This window comes from Myotis lucifugus, unplaced genomic scaffold, assembly GCF_000147115.1.
Source record: "Myotis lucifugus unplaced genomic scaffold, Myoluc2.0 scaffold_273, whole genome shotgun sequence".
NCBI classification, from domain to species: domain Eukaryota; kingdom Metazoa; phylum Chordata; class Mammalia; order Chiroptera; family Vespertilionidae; genus Myotis; species Myotis lucifugus.
In genome coordinates, this window is record NW_005871321.1 from 559,901 (window position 1) to 580,559 (window position 20,659).

Sequence of the window (20,659 nt, forward strand, 5' to 3'; positions counted from 1 at the left end):
CATAGGGGCTTCTTGGAGCTCAATAGGCCCTGAAACTTTATCATCACAAAATACCCATCTCTGGTAAAGAGAAGGTTTGGGCCAGTGTTACACCCCATGCCTGTCAGAGATGGCAAGTATGTGCGGGGTGGACAAAAGTAGGTTCACAGTTCTGTGTATGGTAAATAATATAATAATTAATAAATATTGCAAGAATAAACTGTTGTTTCTGTACTCACAACTGTGAACCTACTTTGCCCACCCCTGTATAGTCATTGATTATTTGTCATCCAGCCTGCTTATGGTTAATAGTATTAAAATAAGTTGGAATTTGGGTCTACCCCCAATTTGTCTGTGTGACCTTAGACTAATCACTTTACCTTTCTGGGCCTCAGATTCTTCACGAGATGCACAACCAGAAGAGGCTGGATTACATCAGTTCTCTGGTCTCTCAGATCACTTCTGTGGTTTTGTGATTCTTTCCCCCCGCTTCCTCTTTCAACAGCCATCTCTATGCTCCATTCCCCTCAGTCCTGAGAAGGAATTCACCCACCTGCGGTAGGTCTTTCCTTTTCCTTCTAAAGAGCCTTCTTAGTTTTCATATTATCATTATAATAAAGTCATGCTAGTAACCATCTCCCTTTATTCTCCTTGAAACAACTCGTATGGAAAGGGGTTTTCATTTCCCCCTCTTGTGCCTTTTAGAGCTGCTGTAAGTATCCAATAAAACCAGCAAGCTTCCTGAAGAGCAGCTCCTAACCTTGCCAGCTTCCTCCTTCCCTCCTGTTCACAGTACTGATCATTCACACATGCACTTTATACATATTAATTTTTATAGGTGAAGGTACTATTCCCCATTATCCTTGCAGAGTATAGTTTGAACATTTGACCAAAGAATCAGGAAGTGTATCTCTGGGTAAAAAATGATGAGATAATAGGTAGAAGGAGAAGTCTTTGGAATGGAAAAAAATGCAATCATTGTAATGATGATGATGTAGTAATGATAATGAATATGTAAATATATCTCATTTGCTGAGCCTTTGCTATGTGCCAGCCCTCTGCTTTGAGCTTTTCATGAATTATCTCATTTAATCCTCACGACGCTATTAATTTAATGGCATCAGACTCTTTTTGTGTAAAGACTTAGCCAAACTGCCCACAATCATCCCTTCTGTAATCAAGAGAGCCAGGATCTCAACGCGAGCTTGTCTAGCCCCTGTGATTTCCCAGCCCTGTGAGGGGAAGCCCCCAGGTGGGGACTCCGCTCCGTCCTCTCCTGTTTCTGTACGGTACCTGTGGTTGCTATAGCACTGACTGGCTGGGATCGCCTTCCACTGCTTATTCCATAGAGCTCAATTTCGTAGGCGGTGGCCTCTCTGAGACCCGTTATGTCCCTGGTACGTTCGGGGGCAAGGAGGGTTATTTCCAGTGGCTCAGACTGCTTTTTGGTGTCTCTGATTTTGAGAACAAAACTGTCGAAGACCCCTTCATCAGCTGTCCAGGACAGACGGAACCCGTCTGGGGTGGCATCTGAAACCAGAAGGTTGTCGACTTCTGGCTCGGCTTCTAGAAGGGGAGAAAATGGCGGTAGGAGGAAAGAAAACATCATTTATCAGTATGTGTCATCGTCTCTCCAAGGGGGATGTCAGTATGCAGTGATGTCCTGAGAGATGGAAAGGAAAATCATTCAACATGAGCAAGTCTAGCAGGCCTAGGAGAAGGAAAAGATGGTCTTGACACATTTAATACAAACTGAGTGGATGCTTGTGTATGTGAGTTTTGTCTAACAGCAATCCTATAAATCCACATCTGGACTCAGCATTGGCCCCTTCCCTGCGTTATTAAACAAGTTCAAAGCCAGGAACTTGTTTACATTTGCTCTCTGTCTTCCAGTGGCCGAGTGCCCATCCTCCTCTGTGAGATCTTTTTCTTTTCTTTTTGAAAAGACAAATAAACCAGCTTTAACGATCTGTAGAGCTGCCTATGATGATACCGCTGATTATATTTCCCTTGATCATGAACAAAATGGCTTTTAAAATGATGTAAATGTTATGATCTTTTGGCTTTTTTCTTGGAGCGGTTTTACTGAAGGTTCCTACTCTTGACTCGCTTGCTTTAACCATTAGATACGTGTTAAGCTGGTAGAACTAAGGCTTGGAACCTCTTGTGCTAGATACTTTGGATGCAAGGTATTATCTGGGATTGCCTGAACTAGACAAAACTCAATGTCAAGATAAATCTACAGCTGAGTTTCCCAAAGTGTACTCACAGCACACTATTCCTGTTTGATCTTCCTTAAAAGGTACCCAACCAACCAGAAGCTTGGGAAATACTGCCTGAATCAGCCCCTCTTGGAGAGACACATGCACATTTGGATGTTCTGTGAAGCCTTGTGGTCAAGGATCCTATTTTAAGTCAGTGTTTCCGAAACTTACTTAAACATGGTTTCACCAAGTGGGGCTTGAAAAATTCTACAGAAGTAGTAAGCTCTAGAAAGACTTTGGGAAACACAGATTTTTGAATGTTAATGTTGTTAATGCTCTACTTTTCTAGGAATGACTAGTCTTGAGAAAATTATGGATTTAGTCTGTGTTGAAGAATATCTATGATATTAGTGATTACCAAGATAACAAGTTGGTAATTGGTTTTCCAATGATGAGCCCACCTGGTAAGTTTGTCAAGATTATAGTTGAACCTTGGAGATGGTAAGTGTTGTAAGTTTCTGAAATATACTCATTGGTGTATTTCCTCTGAGAAGGCTGGAATGTAGCTGGGAACCAGCCAGGATGAGCGCAGGGGAAGGTGATGTGGAGTAAACACAGAAGCGCTAGGGATAAGTCATGGTCTAAAGGATTTGGAACACCAAGTGGAAAAATTTGGAAACATCTCATTTCTGGAGTGGGAGAAGGGGAGTGCTCATTAGAGACATACGACAAGGGAGAACGTGGGGTGGAGGACATAAAAGAATAGGCCACATCTATGGATTAAGTAGAGCACATGGACAAGGATGTTAAAACCGTGGTGATCCGGTACATAAATTACATGGTAGTAAACCAGGAAGGGAATAAAATGGCTCACTTGAATCAAAATACCTGTAACAATCTCAGCCCTCAAGGGCTTGGTTTGGTGCCCTTGGGTGAAGCCAGAGACCACAACCTCATAGCCAATGCCGGTTATGAGGCCTCTGAGCTCCAGCTTCCTTTGGGTTCCTGAAAGTGTGAATTCCTGGGGATCCAGCAGCTTCCCTGAATCCACCACCGTTACTAGGAAGCTGTCAAAGGCATTCTCCGATGCCATCCAGGAAACTGTGAACCCGTAGGGATTAATGTCGGAAATGGTTAGGTTTTCCAGAAGGGGCAGAGCCTCTGAAAGAAGGGAGGAGTGAAAGGAACTCAGGTTAGCAGCACTGACTCCGCCGGACAGCACAAGTCTCCGCAAACACTGCAGATACCCCGTCAACCAGTACATGTATTACATGCTCAGCAAATGCATGTCAGGAGTTTAGATGCCAGATGATGGTATCTTGTGTAATCTCATAAGAAGCCTATGAGGTAGATATTATTTGCATTATAGTGGTAAGAAAATTGAGCTTCAAAGAGATTGATTGGCTTGGCCAACTCACCTAGCTAAGTATGTGATAGAGCAAGGTCTTTCAGGAGTGTCTGACTCCAATGACCATGAATCAAGTTGATTAGGCCAATTAGTGACACATATTCACAATTTGAGAAAAAAGGAGGAAGTAAGATTTTTATGGTTATGGCCAGTAAAGAATACTAAGACTTGCTAATTCCTTTGATGTTTGTTTTTCTGGATTAAAGTAGGAAATAAGGACATGTCTGCATCTTCAGTACGTTCTGTTAGCGTCATTTGTTCATTCATTCACCAAACATCTGCATCCCGGGCACTATTACTTTTTAGGTGCCAAGGGATCTTTCCACACACTGGGATTCCCAAGAGGAGTGAGCTTTTAACAGCTGAGTTTCTGTCAATACTTCCCTCCCCATAACATCTAAAGAAACAGAGAGGTCATTGACTTGTCCAAGATCACATATCTACTAGGTGACTCAGCTAAGATCCAACCCAGGTCATCATACTCCAACACCCCCTTAGCCAACATCTAATTAGTCAGCCCAAGTGCTGGCAAGTCCCAAGGCATAAGCAGGATTAGTGAAGGCCCAAAGCCTCCCCTCCAGCAAAACAATAACGGCGAGTGTATTTATTTTTTACCGGAGGGGCATGGGCCCAGGAATTCCAAGGCCAAGGCTGCTTTAGCTGCATCTAGTTTAGAGCCTTCTTTCTCACTGCAGCTAAATGGAAACTTTCAAAAGAGATAAATGACCGCTACACAGTCTAATCCACGGGATGTAAAGAAAAATGTTTTAAAAAGCAGTGCTTGGTGAGTGAATGAACAAGTAAATAAATGCCCTCATCCCCTAAGCAGAGACTGAAATTTTACTGTGGCTTGGACTTTTCTGAACTTATGTTGAAACACTTGGTGTTTATTTTGAGACATTTTTTTTTTAACACGTAAAGATCTCCCCAGAATCATAACTCTATCAAAGGCAAAGATGAAATCACATGGGCTGTGCAAACAGGCTTCCTTGTCGGTAAGACAAGGGGCTCAAATTCCGTGGCTGAGTCTTGTTTAGACAAGCGGCGCCTCGCTTTGAGATCTGCCTCTTTACACCTCCACGCTGTCAAAGCAGCGCATTCTGATGAAAAGGAGGGCGTGCGGGCTAATTAGTCCATCAAAGGCCTGCTATTTGTAGTCCCTGTATTCGGGCCACCCCCCCCACCCCCCATCTCTTATTAAAATATACTTCTTTTCAAATGCAGTCTTTTCTCTTCAAGGATTAGCTGAGACAATGCTGTAACTGGATCTAGGATTTCCAAAGCCAGCTTTCCCTACCTCCTTCTCTTCTCTCTGTTCTGTGGGAGGTCCTTCAAGAGGCTACAAGTCAGGGCCTGATGGGACCTGTGGCTGGCCATTCCTCCCCTCCCGGGCAGTGGGATTCTCATGTGATAGCTACCCCTGCCTCCCTGCCTGCCCCCCCATGCCCCACTAAGCAGGTACCATAGTCTGTGTTTGGAGACCTATGATGGATTGGATTTACATTAGATAGTGGAACAGAATATATAACCACTTTTTGATCTCACATTAAAACATGTCTGGGATTCTCTTTAAAATAATAGGGAAGTCCCGATTGCACGGGTCTTTGTTTCTATCTAGGTTTACCACTTATTTTAAGATCACCACTTTCCTCGTAGTGTTGGGAGAAAGCAGAGAGGACCCGGCATCTGTGAAATGGGTGCCAGGCAGTTAAATCTCATCATGGCCACTTAGTTCCTATGACAAGGCTGCCAGTGGGCCCTGTGGTATCCTCTCCCCATACATAAGGAAACTGGGGTTCAGGCAGTTAAGAACTAGATGAGGTTATATAACTCAGAAGATGCGGGAGAGCTTTAGGAACCACGCAGGCCTGGTCTCAAAATCCTCACTCTTGTAGGACGATGTTGCCTCCAATTCAATACTTATTTGAACTTATTAACATCTCTTATTTACCACAATTTAGACCCTAGGAAGGTCCTGGTTTAATGTGAAAACTGGATGGCAAAGTTGGTTCTCCTCTTTTTTAGACTAGACATTTGGTAAATCGACACTATTTGCAGCCTTTGCCACTGATTTAGGATGATCTCAGGAGAGGAAATAGAAAAGTATTTCTTTATGTAACTCAAAGAGAAGTTAGAAGTCAAGTTTAATGAATGGGTAAGGTTTAATTAAGCTTGGAATTTATCTACTATCCTAGGTTGAGCCTTCATTAATCTGTTATTTAGTCAATTTTAAAGTATTTTTTTTTAGAAGAAAACGATAAATTATTCTATTTCTGAGGCAGGTAGGTCATGGTCTGCCTGCCTTACATAGCATGATCTATGGACAAATTCCTGCCCTAGGCCACATTAACGTAAAAGTCACTCTTTAGCCAGAATCTCCAAACTGTGGATCAGACAGCTTATAAAACTGAGCATAAACATCCATGGACATTTTATACTGTTGACTTCATTGTCTCAAGTTCCTGCGCATGGCTGCATAAGATCCCTCTTTGCTCTCCATTTAGACACTTCTATATGGAGTAAAGACTAACAAACTTCTCTTTAGAATGTCTATCACCTCCCTCCTCACCCCCCTTCCCATCTCAGAATTCTGAGTAGACAAGTGAGAACCTTTGAATGAGTACCTGTCACGACAAAGGCAGTGAGGGGTCTGGTAGGTTCCCCTGCCCAGGTGGTCCCTGTCACGCTAACGTCATAGCCAGTGTTCTCCACCAAGCCGGTGACGTGAGCATGCCGAGCGTCTCCTGAGACTGTGATTTGCTGGGGCTCATGCAGCCCATGGGAACCACTAACATTGATAACAATCTTTGCAAAGGGCCCAGCCGGAGCGGTCCATGACACGTGGAAGCTGTCGGAAGTAATATTGCTAAGAATTAGCATGCCCAACTCTGGCTCTGGCTCTGAAGAGGAAGAAGGAACATGGGCAGAGAGAAAGGGAGAGACATTATTAGAGGAAGCGGTAGACCTCTCAGAATATAGCCGCAGAACATGAAAGTATCCATCCCTCCAAATAGTTGCTGAAAGGTAGTACATTAGGCTCCATTGCTTCATCGGCAGGCACAGATTTGCGTTCTTTTTAAGTGTAGACATGAGCATCTGCTAGTCATGTATGAAGAAAAGCAAAGAAGCCACAAGAGCAGTACATAGGATTAATGCAAAGGGTGTCAAGGACACAGGCTGTAATGGGGCCTTAGCTCTGAAAGCTGTTCCAAGAAGATAGCTTCTTGGTGAAGTATACGTGGCAAACACAGATGACTACACCTCACCCTAGGGATTCACATTTTAAAGACTGAAATGCTGACTTGGTTCAAAAATAAACAACAAAAACACCTTCATTTTGGTTAGCCCAGCATCTCATAAACATTGATTCATGGGTACCCTTTATGAGGGATATTCTTTGAACATCTCAAGGAGCTGGTGTGCCATTGAACGTGCCTTAGAAAATCTACTTTGAAGTTTCCTTACTCAGTCTTCTGTATATCTATTTGGATTGTACACATTAAAGGTTACTATCCATTCAAAAGAAATTCTTAACAGTACTTAGAAACCCAAAGGTATATGCCATAGGGAAACCTACATCTTACCCCAAATGCTTTAAATGTGGAAGTGACTTTCATTAAGAAATTCCTGGTGTATGCAAATGTGAGAGAAACTTGACGTTGGGCGCTGCCTTTTTCTGATTAGGAAATTCCCCTCGTGGGTAATCTGGAAAGTGGATGGTTCCACTGAGGTTAAGTTTCTCTTGTCCCTTAAAGTCTACAATCAGGAATAAAAGCAACTTATTTTTAAAGCAGGGGGCCTATACCATTGCTTTCAACCGGGATGCATATGGTCTGGTCTCCTAAATGCATATTTTTCAAATACTACTACCACTAGAGTAAGTTCAACCTAGCCTGTATTTTGAGAGAGGCAGCAGCCTTGGAAGGTAAGATATGAGGATGAGGATTTAAGGTTGGGAGGAAGCAGACCGATCCTCCCACGGACTTAGGCATTGTTTGGCTGCAGCTACTATATTTGCAGGAAGGAGGGGACTCATTTGTATAAACTTTAGCTGGACAACTGCACAGCATAACTTGATGCCCTAAAGTCCCTCAGGACAAAAAAGATCTGGCTCAGAAATGGAATGTAGCCCTAGGTAAGGGCATGGGATTTCCTACTTAGCAGCCAGCTTGAGAAGCTAATGATGGCATAATTTGCAGCCACAGCACTGGAAGATTCCTTCAGCCCCACAAAAGATAAAGTCCTCCAAGCGGGACTCTGTTTGTCCTGTATTTGGCTGTGGAAGCAACCTCCTGGATTAAGGATGCACGCTAGGACTCTACTCATGCGACCAGACAGAGACCGGCAGTGCCAACACAGTCACATGCTGAGTAGGGCCTGGCTCCTCGCTGCCAGGTCTCCTTACTGCCAGCTGTCTCCCAAAGGGTGCAACCAAGCTGAAAAGTGAGATGCAAGAAAAGACGCAGAGAGAGAATGGTAGGTAGTGTTCCATGCAAGCCAGGGACGTTTTTCTCCCACCACGTCTAACCCTTCGGAACAATGCCTTGACATGCTGCCTGCTTCCAGGAAAGACAGACATTTCCCCAAATTGAATTGCTCTGAATATTCACCACATGCACCAAGATTCTGACAAGATGATGGATGAGAGGGAGACTCTAACTCTTTGTGACAGATTTCAGTGGATGACAAAACATGCTTGATCGAGTAAATGTCAAAAAAGGACAGTCTGTAGGGAATGCAGGCACAGGGAAGGCTCAAGGACAAGGTGAGCCCACTGGGTCCTCTCACATGGTTCTTGGGGTGTGCTTTAGGGTCTTTTCTCTGCCTGTTAGTGGTGCTACTTTTAAAATCTTTGTGGAGAGAAAGAGAATGTCGAGCATTCTGACCAAGGAACCAGAGGCGGCATGCACATACCTTTTTGAATGTGACACAGGCAAACTCTGATTAGAAAGACCACAGGCAGATGATAATGGCAGGAACTGGAAACGATTATTCAAGATCAGATGAAAAGATGGTTTAGATATTCAACCAAAGCCAGTCAGGTTAACTCTTTCCAAACAGAGCAACTCCAGATGTGAATGCATATTAAGGAAATTTCAGTTGACACTGAAGTTCCTTAACTGGGGGTAAGAGTATTTTTTTATATTTAAAGCTCTGATCTGGGTGGCTCTATCACATTTTGAGAAAGACCTAGAACTAGGAGGATGAAGAATGGGGAATGAATGATTTTTTGGGGGATGCTCCTCAAAGGAAGTTCAAGGAGAGTGAAGAATTGGTCACAGGAAGTGCCTATGGTTGTTGGACCGCCAGGGTCTGCACGCGCTGCCCGCCCATCAGCCCATGAAGGTGGGCAGGTAATTGGAAGGAGCTCTGAGGGCGGTGATGACAGATGCGGGACACAGAATGTGCCACGGTCCTCGGAGGTGGTCAGAATGCCTAACTTCTATAAGAAAGCCCTCAAAGGCAGACTCCCAGCTTTCCACGAGAGGGACACACTGCCCTAGGTCACATGTGAGAGAGTGAGCTGGCTAAGGGGAGGTTTGGCTACAAATTGAGGAGGAAAAAAAATAGGAAAGTGTGTCAATCAGAAACGCTCTCACAGGGTCCAAATCAAAACACATACGACTAAACCATGAAGTTTTACACTTTGCCCTCTTGAATTCCCCAGAATGAGATTGGGAACCATAAGAAGAAATTATCCTAAGCTTATTCCACAAATAACGTTTTTTTTCCAGTTTGTGATGTCTTATGTTATCTGTCAAAAGAAGGCATTGTCCCCCAATGTGCTGAGGATGCTATTTTGAATGGAAAAGGCTCTCCTTTCCAAGTTCATTTAGATTATTCTCTTTTGCGGCACACCACAGGACACCTGCCACCAACTGTGTCATGGGCACTACGGATTTAAAGTGAGAGCCAGTTCTCTTCTGCTAAGCAAGCTCCTGGTTGAAACATGACTATCTTACTTCTGTGTTTGCCATCTACCATTTGCTGCTCTGGGGGCCAGACAGCATGTTCTGGTCTTTTCTCTTAGAGGTGGCATTGGAATTGGGGTGTTCTGAATGGCATGGTTTCCTATGCACGCATCTGATGAGGAACCTGCTCTTTCTGATTGTTTTCCCAATTAAAAAAATAGCACCAACACAATTTCATGAAATCATCAGGATGTTTAGGTATTAAGAGGTCAAAGGCACTAGGAAGAGAAAGACACTAGGATAACAAAAATGATTTTTAAGACCTCTTTGATGGATGTGGATGTCATGCCAACTCAGGGACAATGCTCATTATAGGTATTTTTTGCTTTGTTTTGTTGCTGAAGGTGATAATGCTTTTCTCCAGATTCTATATGGCAATCTGGACCAAAATACATTCTACTCTGTAAATGTGCTGGTCAGTGATAACGCAGGCAAGGCGAATGCACCACTTGGGCCGCTGTTGGAAGAGAGTTTTGTTAAATAACCTTGAGCCTGGCATCATGGAGGAGTCACTGCACTGTGGCTCACGGGTCAATGGGCCAGGAGTGGCTGCACCCTGCAAGGAAGACCCTGGAGAGAGAGGGTGTTAGACATGGGAGCGTGCACGTGTACCTGTGGTGACTGTGACATTGATGGTTTGGGTCCGGATGCCGGGAGCAAGTCCAGAGAGGTAGACAATAAAATCATTACTAGGGCGGAGCCCTGAGATGTAGGCAGTTCGTGCAGCACCAGAAATTTTGTATTGCACCGTCTCCAGTAACCTATTGGAATCAATAATTTCAATGGTAAAAGTCTCGAAGGCGCCATTGGTAGCTGTCCAGGACAGATTGAAGCTCTCAGGGGTTATGTTGGAAACATTTAAGTTTCCAATTTCAGGTTCTCCGGCTGAAAAAAAAAGGGGGGGGGGTTGGAGAGAAGAAACAAATAAATTTGAGTTAACCATTTGGCTGTGTTTTAAAGTTGAGATTGTTAATAGAACCGCAGTTGGGTAGAAAGATCTGATTCCTGAGGGTTATGGTGAAATGCAGCAGTGTTACCAATCAGCGCCCATGAAGGAGGAAAGGGGAGGGGGATTGTTAAAAGAAAAATACAAAAAGGAAGGTACAGCAGTTAAAGTTCCCTGCTCTGGAGCTGCCCCACATGGCCAGGCTGCCGGATCTGGAGCGTGAGAAAACATGCTGAATGACTGGGGCTGGACCTGCTGTGCCTAAGTCCAGACGCTCCCAGGAGCCCCACCTTGGGGATGCTGGCCATCGGTCAAAAGATAGGAGTGCTGGCAGCTTCCCGGCTCCGGATTTGCACTCAGGAGACCAAGTTACTGCAGGCGCCCTTTGCTTTGAGGGAGCTCCCATCTATTCAAATGAAGACTAAATAATTCTGACGCCATTACCCTCCCAAGATGGTACCTGGAGGCTTCTGATTTTGTGACTAGAAGGAAATTGGCAATGTGTCAGTGCCATTCTTAGGACTTCCTTTATCCTTCTGACAAGGGCCAGCCGTTCTCACAGTCTGTTAAAATAGCTTGTCCTCTCTTAACTGCTTTCTATGTGGGCCAAGAAGGCTAGTATAGCATTGCCAACGAGGAGACAAGAGCCAAGGCAAGAAATAACATTTTGTCTTGGAGGTGGTCCTGCCCAAGCTTTTCTGAGCAACAGGAATAACCCATGCGGAGGGCAGGCAGGAGCGGGGATTGAAAAGCTAATACTGTCTCCCTGGCAAGGAAGGAGAGGGCCTTCCCGTCCCAGCGGATTTGGTGAAACACAGAGCAGATGGAATTATGACCCCCCCCCTCCCCCATACTGACTCATCAGAAGCAAGAACGTTGTTGTCACTGAAAAGAAAAACAACCATAAAAATACGAAGAACATCCAAACCACAAGATCTGCAGGAAAGATCAGAAGCGGAGGGCAATTGCTCTGCCTTCTGAGGAGGATGGTCTATGGATGTGAGATGAAATGAGCTGCAGGTCCATCCAGAGCAGCCGAGGTGGCACTATTGAGATGTCTCAGGGCCCGTTAATGCAGCGGTTGCCTGTGTTGTATGTGTATCTTAGCGAGAGTTACTAAAATGACTGAGGCTAGAATGTGGAGCTATATTTTTGATAGAACCAACTAGGACATAAAGATTTACATGAAAGTTTCATTGCAATAATTATCTAAAAATGGGGCATATGCAAAACCAAACAACACAGCCTCCACTGAGCTTCCAGGCAATGGCAGCCCTTAGGAAGGTGAACAATGGCAAACATGCTGGAAGGCTGCTCACAAGCAGGCTCGTGGGAAACACTGGACGCCTTGTCACTCAGAGGAGTGATGAGCCCACTGTGAGGCACCGTCCTGGGTCTAGGCTGGGAGTGTGCCATCCAAAGGCCAACACTCCAGGGCGCAACTCTTGATTAAAAGAGCAAAAAGGGCACCAGGTCCCTGACACTCATGGCCTGGACATTCCTTGCTTCAGATGCTGCTGGGTGTACTTCTGTTAATGAATGGCTTTTTCTTTGGTACTGTCTCCAGTCCTCATCGTGTGATTTTCTTTCTCCCTTTTTGGTCTAGCTATTGGCTAATTTTGTGTTCTAACAATGACTCAGTATCTGAGAGAATTCCCCAGGGGAGGGTAATTCAGTTTTCTTATTATACCTAGTGCATTTTAAAGAAACATTTAAGTTAAAACATTTTTTGAAATGCAAGAATGACGGTGTCCATACCCTTGCGGGTTCGGGATAGGAAAGGATAATTTCCACCTAACAAAAAGGCTCTCTAAAATAAGTAATCTGTGCTCCACCATAACTCACACATGGGAGGGGTTGGCTTTTAGTTATATTCAAGCACTGGAGAGAATGCAATAGAGATGAGAGATGTGTTGTAGAATTAGGTAAAGTCTGGGGGAGGCTGGAAGCTGAAGGTAAGAAAAGGCAACATCTGTATTGCTCATTCTCGGGATGCAAAGGCATCTGGACCAAGGCACAGCCCCAGGGAGGTCGCTGACCATGCACAGCTGGCAGCTAAGGGGCCAGGGAAGGGATTCAGACATGGAGAGAAGCTGACTCCCTGATCGCTCAGAGAGAAAGTAGGGAACCTGGGGAGAGAGCGTTGACATGGAGAGGAGGTACCTGTGGAGGCCTCAGCGGAGAGCACTGGTGTCCTATAGCCCCGGATCACCCCGTAGATGGTAACTCTATAAGGGGTGGCGGCTTTGAGGCCCGGGATGTCCACAGCCCGCAGGCTGCCAGGCACTGTGAGGTTCTGAGCTGCCTCCACCTTGTTGGCCTCCTGCACCTGAATGACAAAGTGCTCATAGGCCTGGTCAGCTGCGGTCCAGTTGAGTTTGAGGCCATCCCAGCCCACCTCGGTCACGGCTAAGTCTCCCAGCTTGGGGAGCTCCTCTGAAGAAGGATAGATAGGTATGTGTCAGTTCTGTAAACCAAAAATGAGGAAACCAAAATTCCCACAGCCCAGGGAAGACAGAAAGGGATGAGAGAATAGTGTGTGTGTGTGTGTGTGGTCATCCTTGGTCTCTGGGTATTTCCCATTTGGACTGTGGTAACCTGGCCACAGCAGTTATAAATGGGCCGAAAGGGAACATCTGCATTGTTCATCCCTGCGTTAGCAATGCCATCTGGACGACTGCACAACCCAACGGGAGGTCTCTGAGCAGGTAGAGCCAGAACACAGGAAAAGGTGGGATTGTGGGTCAGGATACAGGAAGAAAGAATGGTTAGAGGTGTAGTCTTTGGAGGCTGCTGGGTCTTGGTGAGAATTCCATTACTGATGTTTACTAGCTGTGTAATCTTGGCATGTCACCCAACTCATCTCTGAGCCTCTCTCCTCACCTTTAAAAGGAGCTGACAGCACCATTTCCTTGGACTGTGTGATGATTAAGTGACACTGTTTATAAACCTCTGAGTGTCCTACCTGACACGGAGTGAGTGCCTGGTAATTGGCAGCCTAACAGATACATCGTTGTCTTGATGCTGTAACTGCACAGGAACTCCATTTCTTTAAAATGACCTTTTTTCCTAATCCCAGCCAGCTTCGCCCTGTCTGACAGCACCGTGACTCCCTTGCCTCCTTTCGACCAGACCCTTCCACCTTCACACACTGCCATCCACTCCTTTCTCCTGGAGCCCTCAGGACTAGTTCTGGTCAGCATCAAACTCCCTTAAAGAACAAAGCCTCAGGTTTGTTGATCAAGAGAGGCTTTGTCAAACTAAAGATAACATCTTGACCTCAGTTATGTTTCAGCCCCAGACCCGTGAAGGTGGAACAAACCCTACTGACCACATCCTTTCAAAATCAGACAGAGCGACGCCATGGCTGACGTCAGGACCAGATGCAATGATCAACTACATCCTGCCCTGGCCCTGACCAGGCAAGTAGAGCCCATGCCCTTAACTCCCTTAGTCGCCATGATTAATGCTTTCCCCCCTATATAACCATCTTCCAGAAGCCACCGGGGAGCCAGGTTTTAGAGCATTAGCTCACCTGTGTCACCAGGCTTGGTGCCATTTCCTTAAATAAACCTTTCCTTTCCTTGCTGCAAACTCCCATTTGCATCTTATTGGGCTTTGATTTGCACAGGCAAACCAACCTTCAATTTCTCCCCTTGGGAATTCTTATTGCTATGGGAGATAACTCCCACTTTATTTCATTTCTGACCTTGGAGAGATCATCTCATTGCTGGCCATAGGCTATCTGACTGGGTTTATAAAGCCTCAGGTTTAAACAAGGCTGATGTCTTATCTCTGGTCTTTTCCCAGCTTTGGGAGATCAAAGGTTCTGTATGGGATTCTTGGTCCGGCTCTTTCCTTCTCACCGGTCTTCTGCTAGAACTTTGTCTGAATGAAGAATGCCTGCACCACGAAGCAGGCCCTTTGTGTGAAGGGAGGACCCACTTTTAATGAGAAGTGGTTGTTGCTTGGTAAATGGTGCAGAGCAGGGCCTGCTATTTACTTCTCTACAATGTAGGAAGGACATTTAATGTAGTTACTGTGGCTGATTTTAGAAAGTTTAGATTCAAATATGGAAAAAATGAAACCCTGCTTCCCAGGGTTAAATGGAATCTCTCAGCCTCTCTTTTGAAGGCTGAAGTGGCCATGGATTCAAAGTTAGAAGTGAAAATAGCTGCAGGAATTTTACCACAAGAGTCTGAGCAAACCCGGTCATTTAGAGGGGCTGTTTCCAAACTCTGTTCCACATAGACTTGGTGTTTTTTGGAAGAACTGGGTTGTGGCCGTGGACTAGGCAGCCCCCTGCTCCTTCCCAGCTCACCAAGATCAGCTGTTTGTTTAGCTGTTATAAATGGGGTTCCTTGTAAGATTTCATGTGCCAAGGAATTCTGCTACAAATGAAAGTTTACCAACTACAGATGCAGATGGTAGCATCTTGCACCCAGATTACGTATGTCTCAAAGGCCCCCTTTGCTCTTTGGTTTGAAGCTACTCCAGGGAACCCAGGACAATGACAGCTTGGCCAGCTCAGGTGGATTGTAACATTACCTTTCTGACTTTTGGAATTGTGTGCAGTTTCTAGCAAGGACCAACTTTATTTGTTCTATATGAGCAAGAAAAACAATTCTTTGAATTAGCTTATTTAGACAGTGTTATCAAAACAGAACCTGTAGAAAATATCATGGGCTTAAGGCTCGATATAAACATCCTACTATCAAATATCTGCCCCATTTCCCACAGCTCCTTTGAAGGCTGTTTCAAGAAACCTCATGAAGAGTATGGAGTTTTTTATAACAGATGGAGCAGCATAGTTTCAGGGAACAAATTGAGATGAATTGTTTTTCCTCCCCAAATCAAAGAAAAACATTGAAGTTGAATGTGGCTGTCCTTTCTTGGATATGTTCCTGCCTTGAGTGTCTGCTAAGGAGAGGGAGACTTGCCCACTGGTATGGCTCAGTGGTTGAACATCAACCTATAAACCAGGAGGTCACGGTTTGATTCCCAGTCAGGGCACATGCCCTGATTGTGGGCTTGATCCTCAGTAGGGGGCATGCAGGAGGCAGCCGATCAATGATTCTTTCTCATCGATGTTTCTCTCTTCTCTCTCCCTCTCCCTTCCTCTCTTAAGTCAGTAAAAATATATTTTTAAAAAAGAAGAGAGAGACTTGATAATTTTAGATCATTTCAAAGGTCACTCTGTAGAGATCTGACTCCAAGGTGGATGGCCGTGAGTGACTCTGAGGCCACCAACAATACGATTTCTCTAGAAAGTTCTGAATTTTATTCTTGTGCGACACCCCCACAGTCTGTGCTGTTTTTATCATGAGATGTTGCTACCTGATAAATGTAGCTATTTGCTGTTCAATGTTTATTACAGGATGGGCGCTTTGCTAAGCACTTTCATGATCTCATTTACTGCTCAGAACAGTGTTCTGAGGTAGGGGTGTTGTCTGGGATTTGAAGGTGAGAAACGAAGGCTCAGAGATGGGAAATGACACTCCCAAGAATACTCAGCCAGTTAAGGTGGAATTCCAAACCAGACCTCCCTGAGTTACAGCTTGCGTTCACGCTGCCTCTCAACAGCCCTGGCTTTTGCCACAAGGGTTTTCTCTGTTCCCAAGACAGACTGGCTCAATCGCACCCCTGATCTGAAAGGAGGGTCCAATACCTGTGACGACCTCTGCGGCAAGGGGTCGAGTGCTGCGGCCCCTGACCTCGCCGTGCAGGGTGACTGTGTAAGGGGTACCAGCCGTGAGGCCAGGGATTTCCACGGAGCGCAGGCTGCCAGGAACTGTGAGGCTGTGCACTTCTTTGGCTTGGCCAGCCTCCTGGACCTCAATGACAAACTGCTCATAGATCCCATCTGGGGTGGTCCAGTGTAGCCTGAGTGCGTCCCAGCTAACCTCGGTCACTGTGAGGTTTCCCAGATCTGGAACCTCTTCTGCATAAGGACACAGAGTAAAAGGGCATCTGCACACTTAATTCAGGTAAGGTGGCATTTGGGCGAGGGATGAGCTGTCCGGGGAGTGTTGATTCCAGTAATTTATTTACTGCGGCTGTTGAGCTCACTCCAATAGTTGGCACTAAAGCCAGGGTTTTCCTATTCAGCCTTTGGAGATGAAAGATAGTTCTAGGAATTGTTCACAACTTCTATTTTGACATACAAATGGGGCTTTGGGGAGTCCTTTGGTGTGTGCTTAAGATGAGCTCAGACCAATATTTTTTCCATTTGCAAATTGTGCTTTCCAACTTCTGAAATACTGTCACTGAAACTTGCTTTGAAAGAGAAGTCACCTCTCACTTTTGTAAAGGAAGAGCAGGTGGAGTTCTCCATGGACCTGGCTACCCGGCTAGGACTGGGACTTGGCCGTATAAGGGATATGCCATTTGGATGGAACAGGCTGATTCATGGGTTTTCCCCAAGTGTAGGGGCCGAGCCGGGTTCGCAGCAGGGAGCAGCTGTGTCCCTCCTGAGCAGAGATAGTGGGAGGAAGCAAATGAGTAAATGAGTTTAGAATACCTGTCCAGACTTCAACAGAGAGAGGGGCTGTGCTGGAGTCCCCAGTGACCCCGCGGATGGTGACACTATAGTGAGTGGCTGCTTTGAGCCCGGGCAGGTCCACAGACCTCAGCCCTCCCGGGACTGTGAGGTTCTGGGCTGCCTCTCCTGTGCCAGCCTCCTGCACCTGGATAAAAAACTGCGTATAGGCTCCTTCCGGAGCAGTCCAGTTGAGCTTGAGGGCGTCCCAGCCCACCTCGCACACGGTGACCTCTCCCAAACTGGGAATTTCCCCTGGAGAAGGACAAAGAACCAGTTTCATACTCAAATCACATGAGATCCAGGGACGCTTTGACACAAGAATAGGCATTATCTTGCTTTAAAAAAATGTGACTTTCTTTAGATAAATGTACATCATGCAGCTTCCTAAATTTGTGAAATAGCGTGTAGGAAAATATTGGTTATCTTACTTCATTAACAAATTGCTCTAATCTCCAGTAGACAAGGAGATTAGTTTTTTACTTTGAAGTAAAATGCCTTAACTTTCGTTACCAAGAGGGAGCCTGTTTGTGAAGCTCAAGGTCCCTGCCACGGGGGCTGCATGTGTGATCCCCAGACTGGGCTCTGCAGGACTCCACAGGGTGTGGCCCACATGGGTGCAGTGTGAAAGCTGCCCCTGGACACTGCAGCCTGGCGGCTCCCCATTCTTAGACACCAAGGTGCTATACCTTGGGGCAGAACTAGTCCATTCAAAAGCAAGCCCGTCTGATTATCCTTGGCAGTTTCCTGTTGGGAAAACAGAAGCTACAGACAGAAAGGTAAGAGGTACCTGTGGAGGCCTCAGCGAAGAGCACTGGTGTCCTATAGCCCCGGATCACCCCATAGATGGTAACTCTGTAAGGGGTGGCGGCCTTGAGGCCCGGGATGTCCACAGCCCGCAGGCTGCCAGGCACTGTGAGGTTCTGAGCTGCCTCCACCTTGTTGGCCTCCTGCACCTGAATGACAAAGTGCTCATAGGCCTGGTCAGCTGCGGTCCAGTTGAGTTTGAGGCCATCCCAGCCCACCTCGGTCACGGTGAGGTTTTCCAGTTCAGGGGTGTGGTCTGAATAAGGACAGAGAGGGGGTCAGTTAAGCCATTCCTGCAAATGCTTTCCTTCTGGGGACCCAGAAATGGCAAGCCGATGCTGAAAGGCCATGAGGGCCTGCGTGCTGCACGTCACGACCGCATCCCCGAATGGTGCTGTTGCATAAAAACACCATCAGAAAAATCAATGTAAGACTTATTTTGCCTTGTTGCATATTTGGGCTTGTGTTTTTGAAATGGCATTTTCCTATTGACTTGTTGTTTAGAAAACTCTACCCGTCTAGGTTAGTACCTCTCTGGGCTTCAGTTTCCATTTTGTAAAGTGTCTCAGGAGGATGAGATCTGAAGGAACAGCCTTCGGCTATTCCTCGGGTTCTTGGTCTGAGCTGTCCAGCCGTCTGTATTTTGAGAAAATTGGCTCCTCTTAGATTTCCTTCCTTTTCCTGCTTCCTTCATCTCCTCTATATTATTGTCACTTTGTGTTGGAATTTTTTCAAGTTTCTGGGGCTTTAATCAGTTTACTTAAACCACTTCAGGAAGATGAGAGGTAAATTAACAGGGTATGAGTGAGGCTGAATTGAGCCAGGCGGCAAGTCTTTGCAAAACTGTCCCTTACTGGATAGAAAGACAGACTGAGGCCCTATGGAATGTGCCATCATCATTCATCCAAATACACAAGGTACAGTAAAATCGCTCTTGTCTAAATATACCTTCAAGGTAATAACATGCCCATGGCTGAGCTCACATGGACCTTGCATGACCTGGGAAGAAAGGACTTTCTCTGGAAATGGATCCTGTAAACAACAAAGTAAGAACTGCTTTAAGTTTATTTAAAAGAATGTTTTTCCCCTCTATTTATGTCTCATACTGGTTGCTAATTTCAAATGAGCTATGCATGTCCATGAAAGCAGGCTTCTAACTTGAAAATCTTAGTTGCAATTGGATGGAAGATAGCCTTTCAGAGGGGAAAATGCATCTTTTCAAGAATATTTTTAATTCAGACTTTTCCACCTTATGGAGAATGTTCTTTCTAATTCTCATTGGCAAAGCTTACACTCCTGCAAATCTTGATGATCTAGGACAGGGGTCTGTAAACTGCCATCTGAGGTCTGCTGCCTATTTTGGTAATGAGCAAGCTCACAGTACTTTTTATATTTTTAAATGGTTGGGAAAACAAGCCAAACAAGAAGAATACTTCATGATGTAAGAAAATAGATGAAATTAAGATTGTATCGGGACATAGCCATGCTCGTCATTTCTGCATGGCTGCTTGTGAGCTCCAAAGATACAGCTGAACAGTTGTGACAGAAACTGTATGGCCTGAAATTATCTGGCCCATTTCAAAAAATATTAAGGACACCTGATCTTGAACTACATTCTATGGACTCAATCCAAATTTGGGTCCTGAAGTGCATACCCAAAGCCTCATAGCAGTTCTAACCACACCCAGATGGCCTTGATGAGAAAGAGAGGACCCTGAACTCAAAGTGATGTATCCAGTTTGGGCAAAAGAAAAGGAGAGTCCGCCATCCTTAAATCCCTTGGGCCTTGTGAGGCCAGGAGCAGCAGTCTAGTTTTAACAATGGTCTCCTTGACCTTGGGAGCATGTCCCTGTCAAGTGCTCCAGCGGTCCTCTTGCTTAAAAAGACATGGTACAAATCCAGGCTAAGCAAAACGGCAAGGTTAAGGAAACTGATCCTCTGGCTCATAAACTCTCCTCTTAGCCCATTTTCTTTTGTTTCTACTCCTGCTATCAAAACTGCTGCTCAGCAACTTAGCTGACACTGACAATTCCCCCCTTAATGTGAATTAAGTCACTGTCTTTCCTCGCTAGCTTTTAAAGCTCTCTCTCTCATATTCTGACATAAAACATCTTTCTTTCCATGAAAGAAATACCAGATACCAGGTTGTAAGAAATCTGAGAGTCACCTCACTGGGCAGGGAGGAGGTAATTATTGATTATCTATTAAACTGTGGCAATAAAGATTAGTGGAGAGACAAGAGGAGATCTACAATGGAAAATCTCTTCCTGATGAGAACCATCTTTTCTCCTTGAATCAGGTTTTCATATGCCACTGACAGTCTTGCACAATCTGCTTCAGCTGCTCATACAGCTGAGAGATTAACTTCCATCTAATGTTATGTTGCTCAGTAAATAGTAATCATGGTAATGGTACTGCCACCTCAATTTTTGTCTATTCTTCCATTTTTTTGTTTTCTGGGGGGTTGGTCAATCAAGAAAGACCATCGGTTTATACTTAGTGAGCAATGCTGTGACTGTATCTGGGTGCTCTCGGCACCCCACCTGACCCTTCACTAAACAAATGCTAGTCAGATAAGTCACAGTATAACTTAATGAGTAAAATCAGTAGATAAATGACAAGAAGAGGGATAAGAATGATAAAGAGAGAGAATAATATTAATAAAAATTCTGCAGACAAAAGTCGAGGTAGGGACCAAGTGGCATCCCATAATAAATGCAGACTCTACATTTCACTGGTAAATGACACACTGTGGGCTCACTGCTTCAGAAGCCCAGGGTTTCTGCAGTGTAGTTCCACACTCAA

The 20,659-nt window shown here is 45.2% G+C and overlaps 1 protein-coding gene across 10 annotated transcripts in view; it reads right to left on the reverse strand.

Moving 5' to 3' along the window:
- TNC (tenascin C) overlaps positions 1-20,659 on the reverse strand; it is an 86,854-nt gene that overhangs the window by 21,664 nt on the left and 44,531 nt on the right. Inside the window, exons 11-18 of one of the 10 annotated variants that reach the window (XM_023763041.1) lie at positions 17,838-18,110; positions 17,030-17,302; positions 16,178-16,450; positions 12,673-12,945; positions 10,176-10,448; positions 6,216-6,491; positions 3,072-3,344; positions 1,273-1,545 (exon numbers count right to left, since the gene is read on the reverse strand). In XM_023763041.1, coding sequence (XP_023618809.1) covers positions 1,273-1,545; positions 3,072-3,344; positions 6,216-6,491; positions 10,176-10,448; positions 12,673-12,945; positions 16,178-16,450; positions 17,030-17,302; positions 17,838-18,110 — 2,187 coding nt within the window. The remainder of the gene's footprint in view (positions 1-1,272; positions 1,546-3,071; positions 3,345-6,215; positions 6,492-10,175; positions 10,449-12,672; positions 12,946-16,177; positions 16,451-17,029; positions 17,303-17,837; positions 18,111-20,659) is intronic. The other 9 variants (XM_006099361.3, XM_023763042.1, XM_023763043.1 and 6 more) reach the window with 9 other exon arrangements.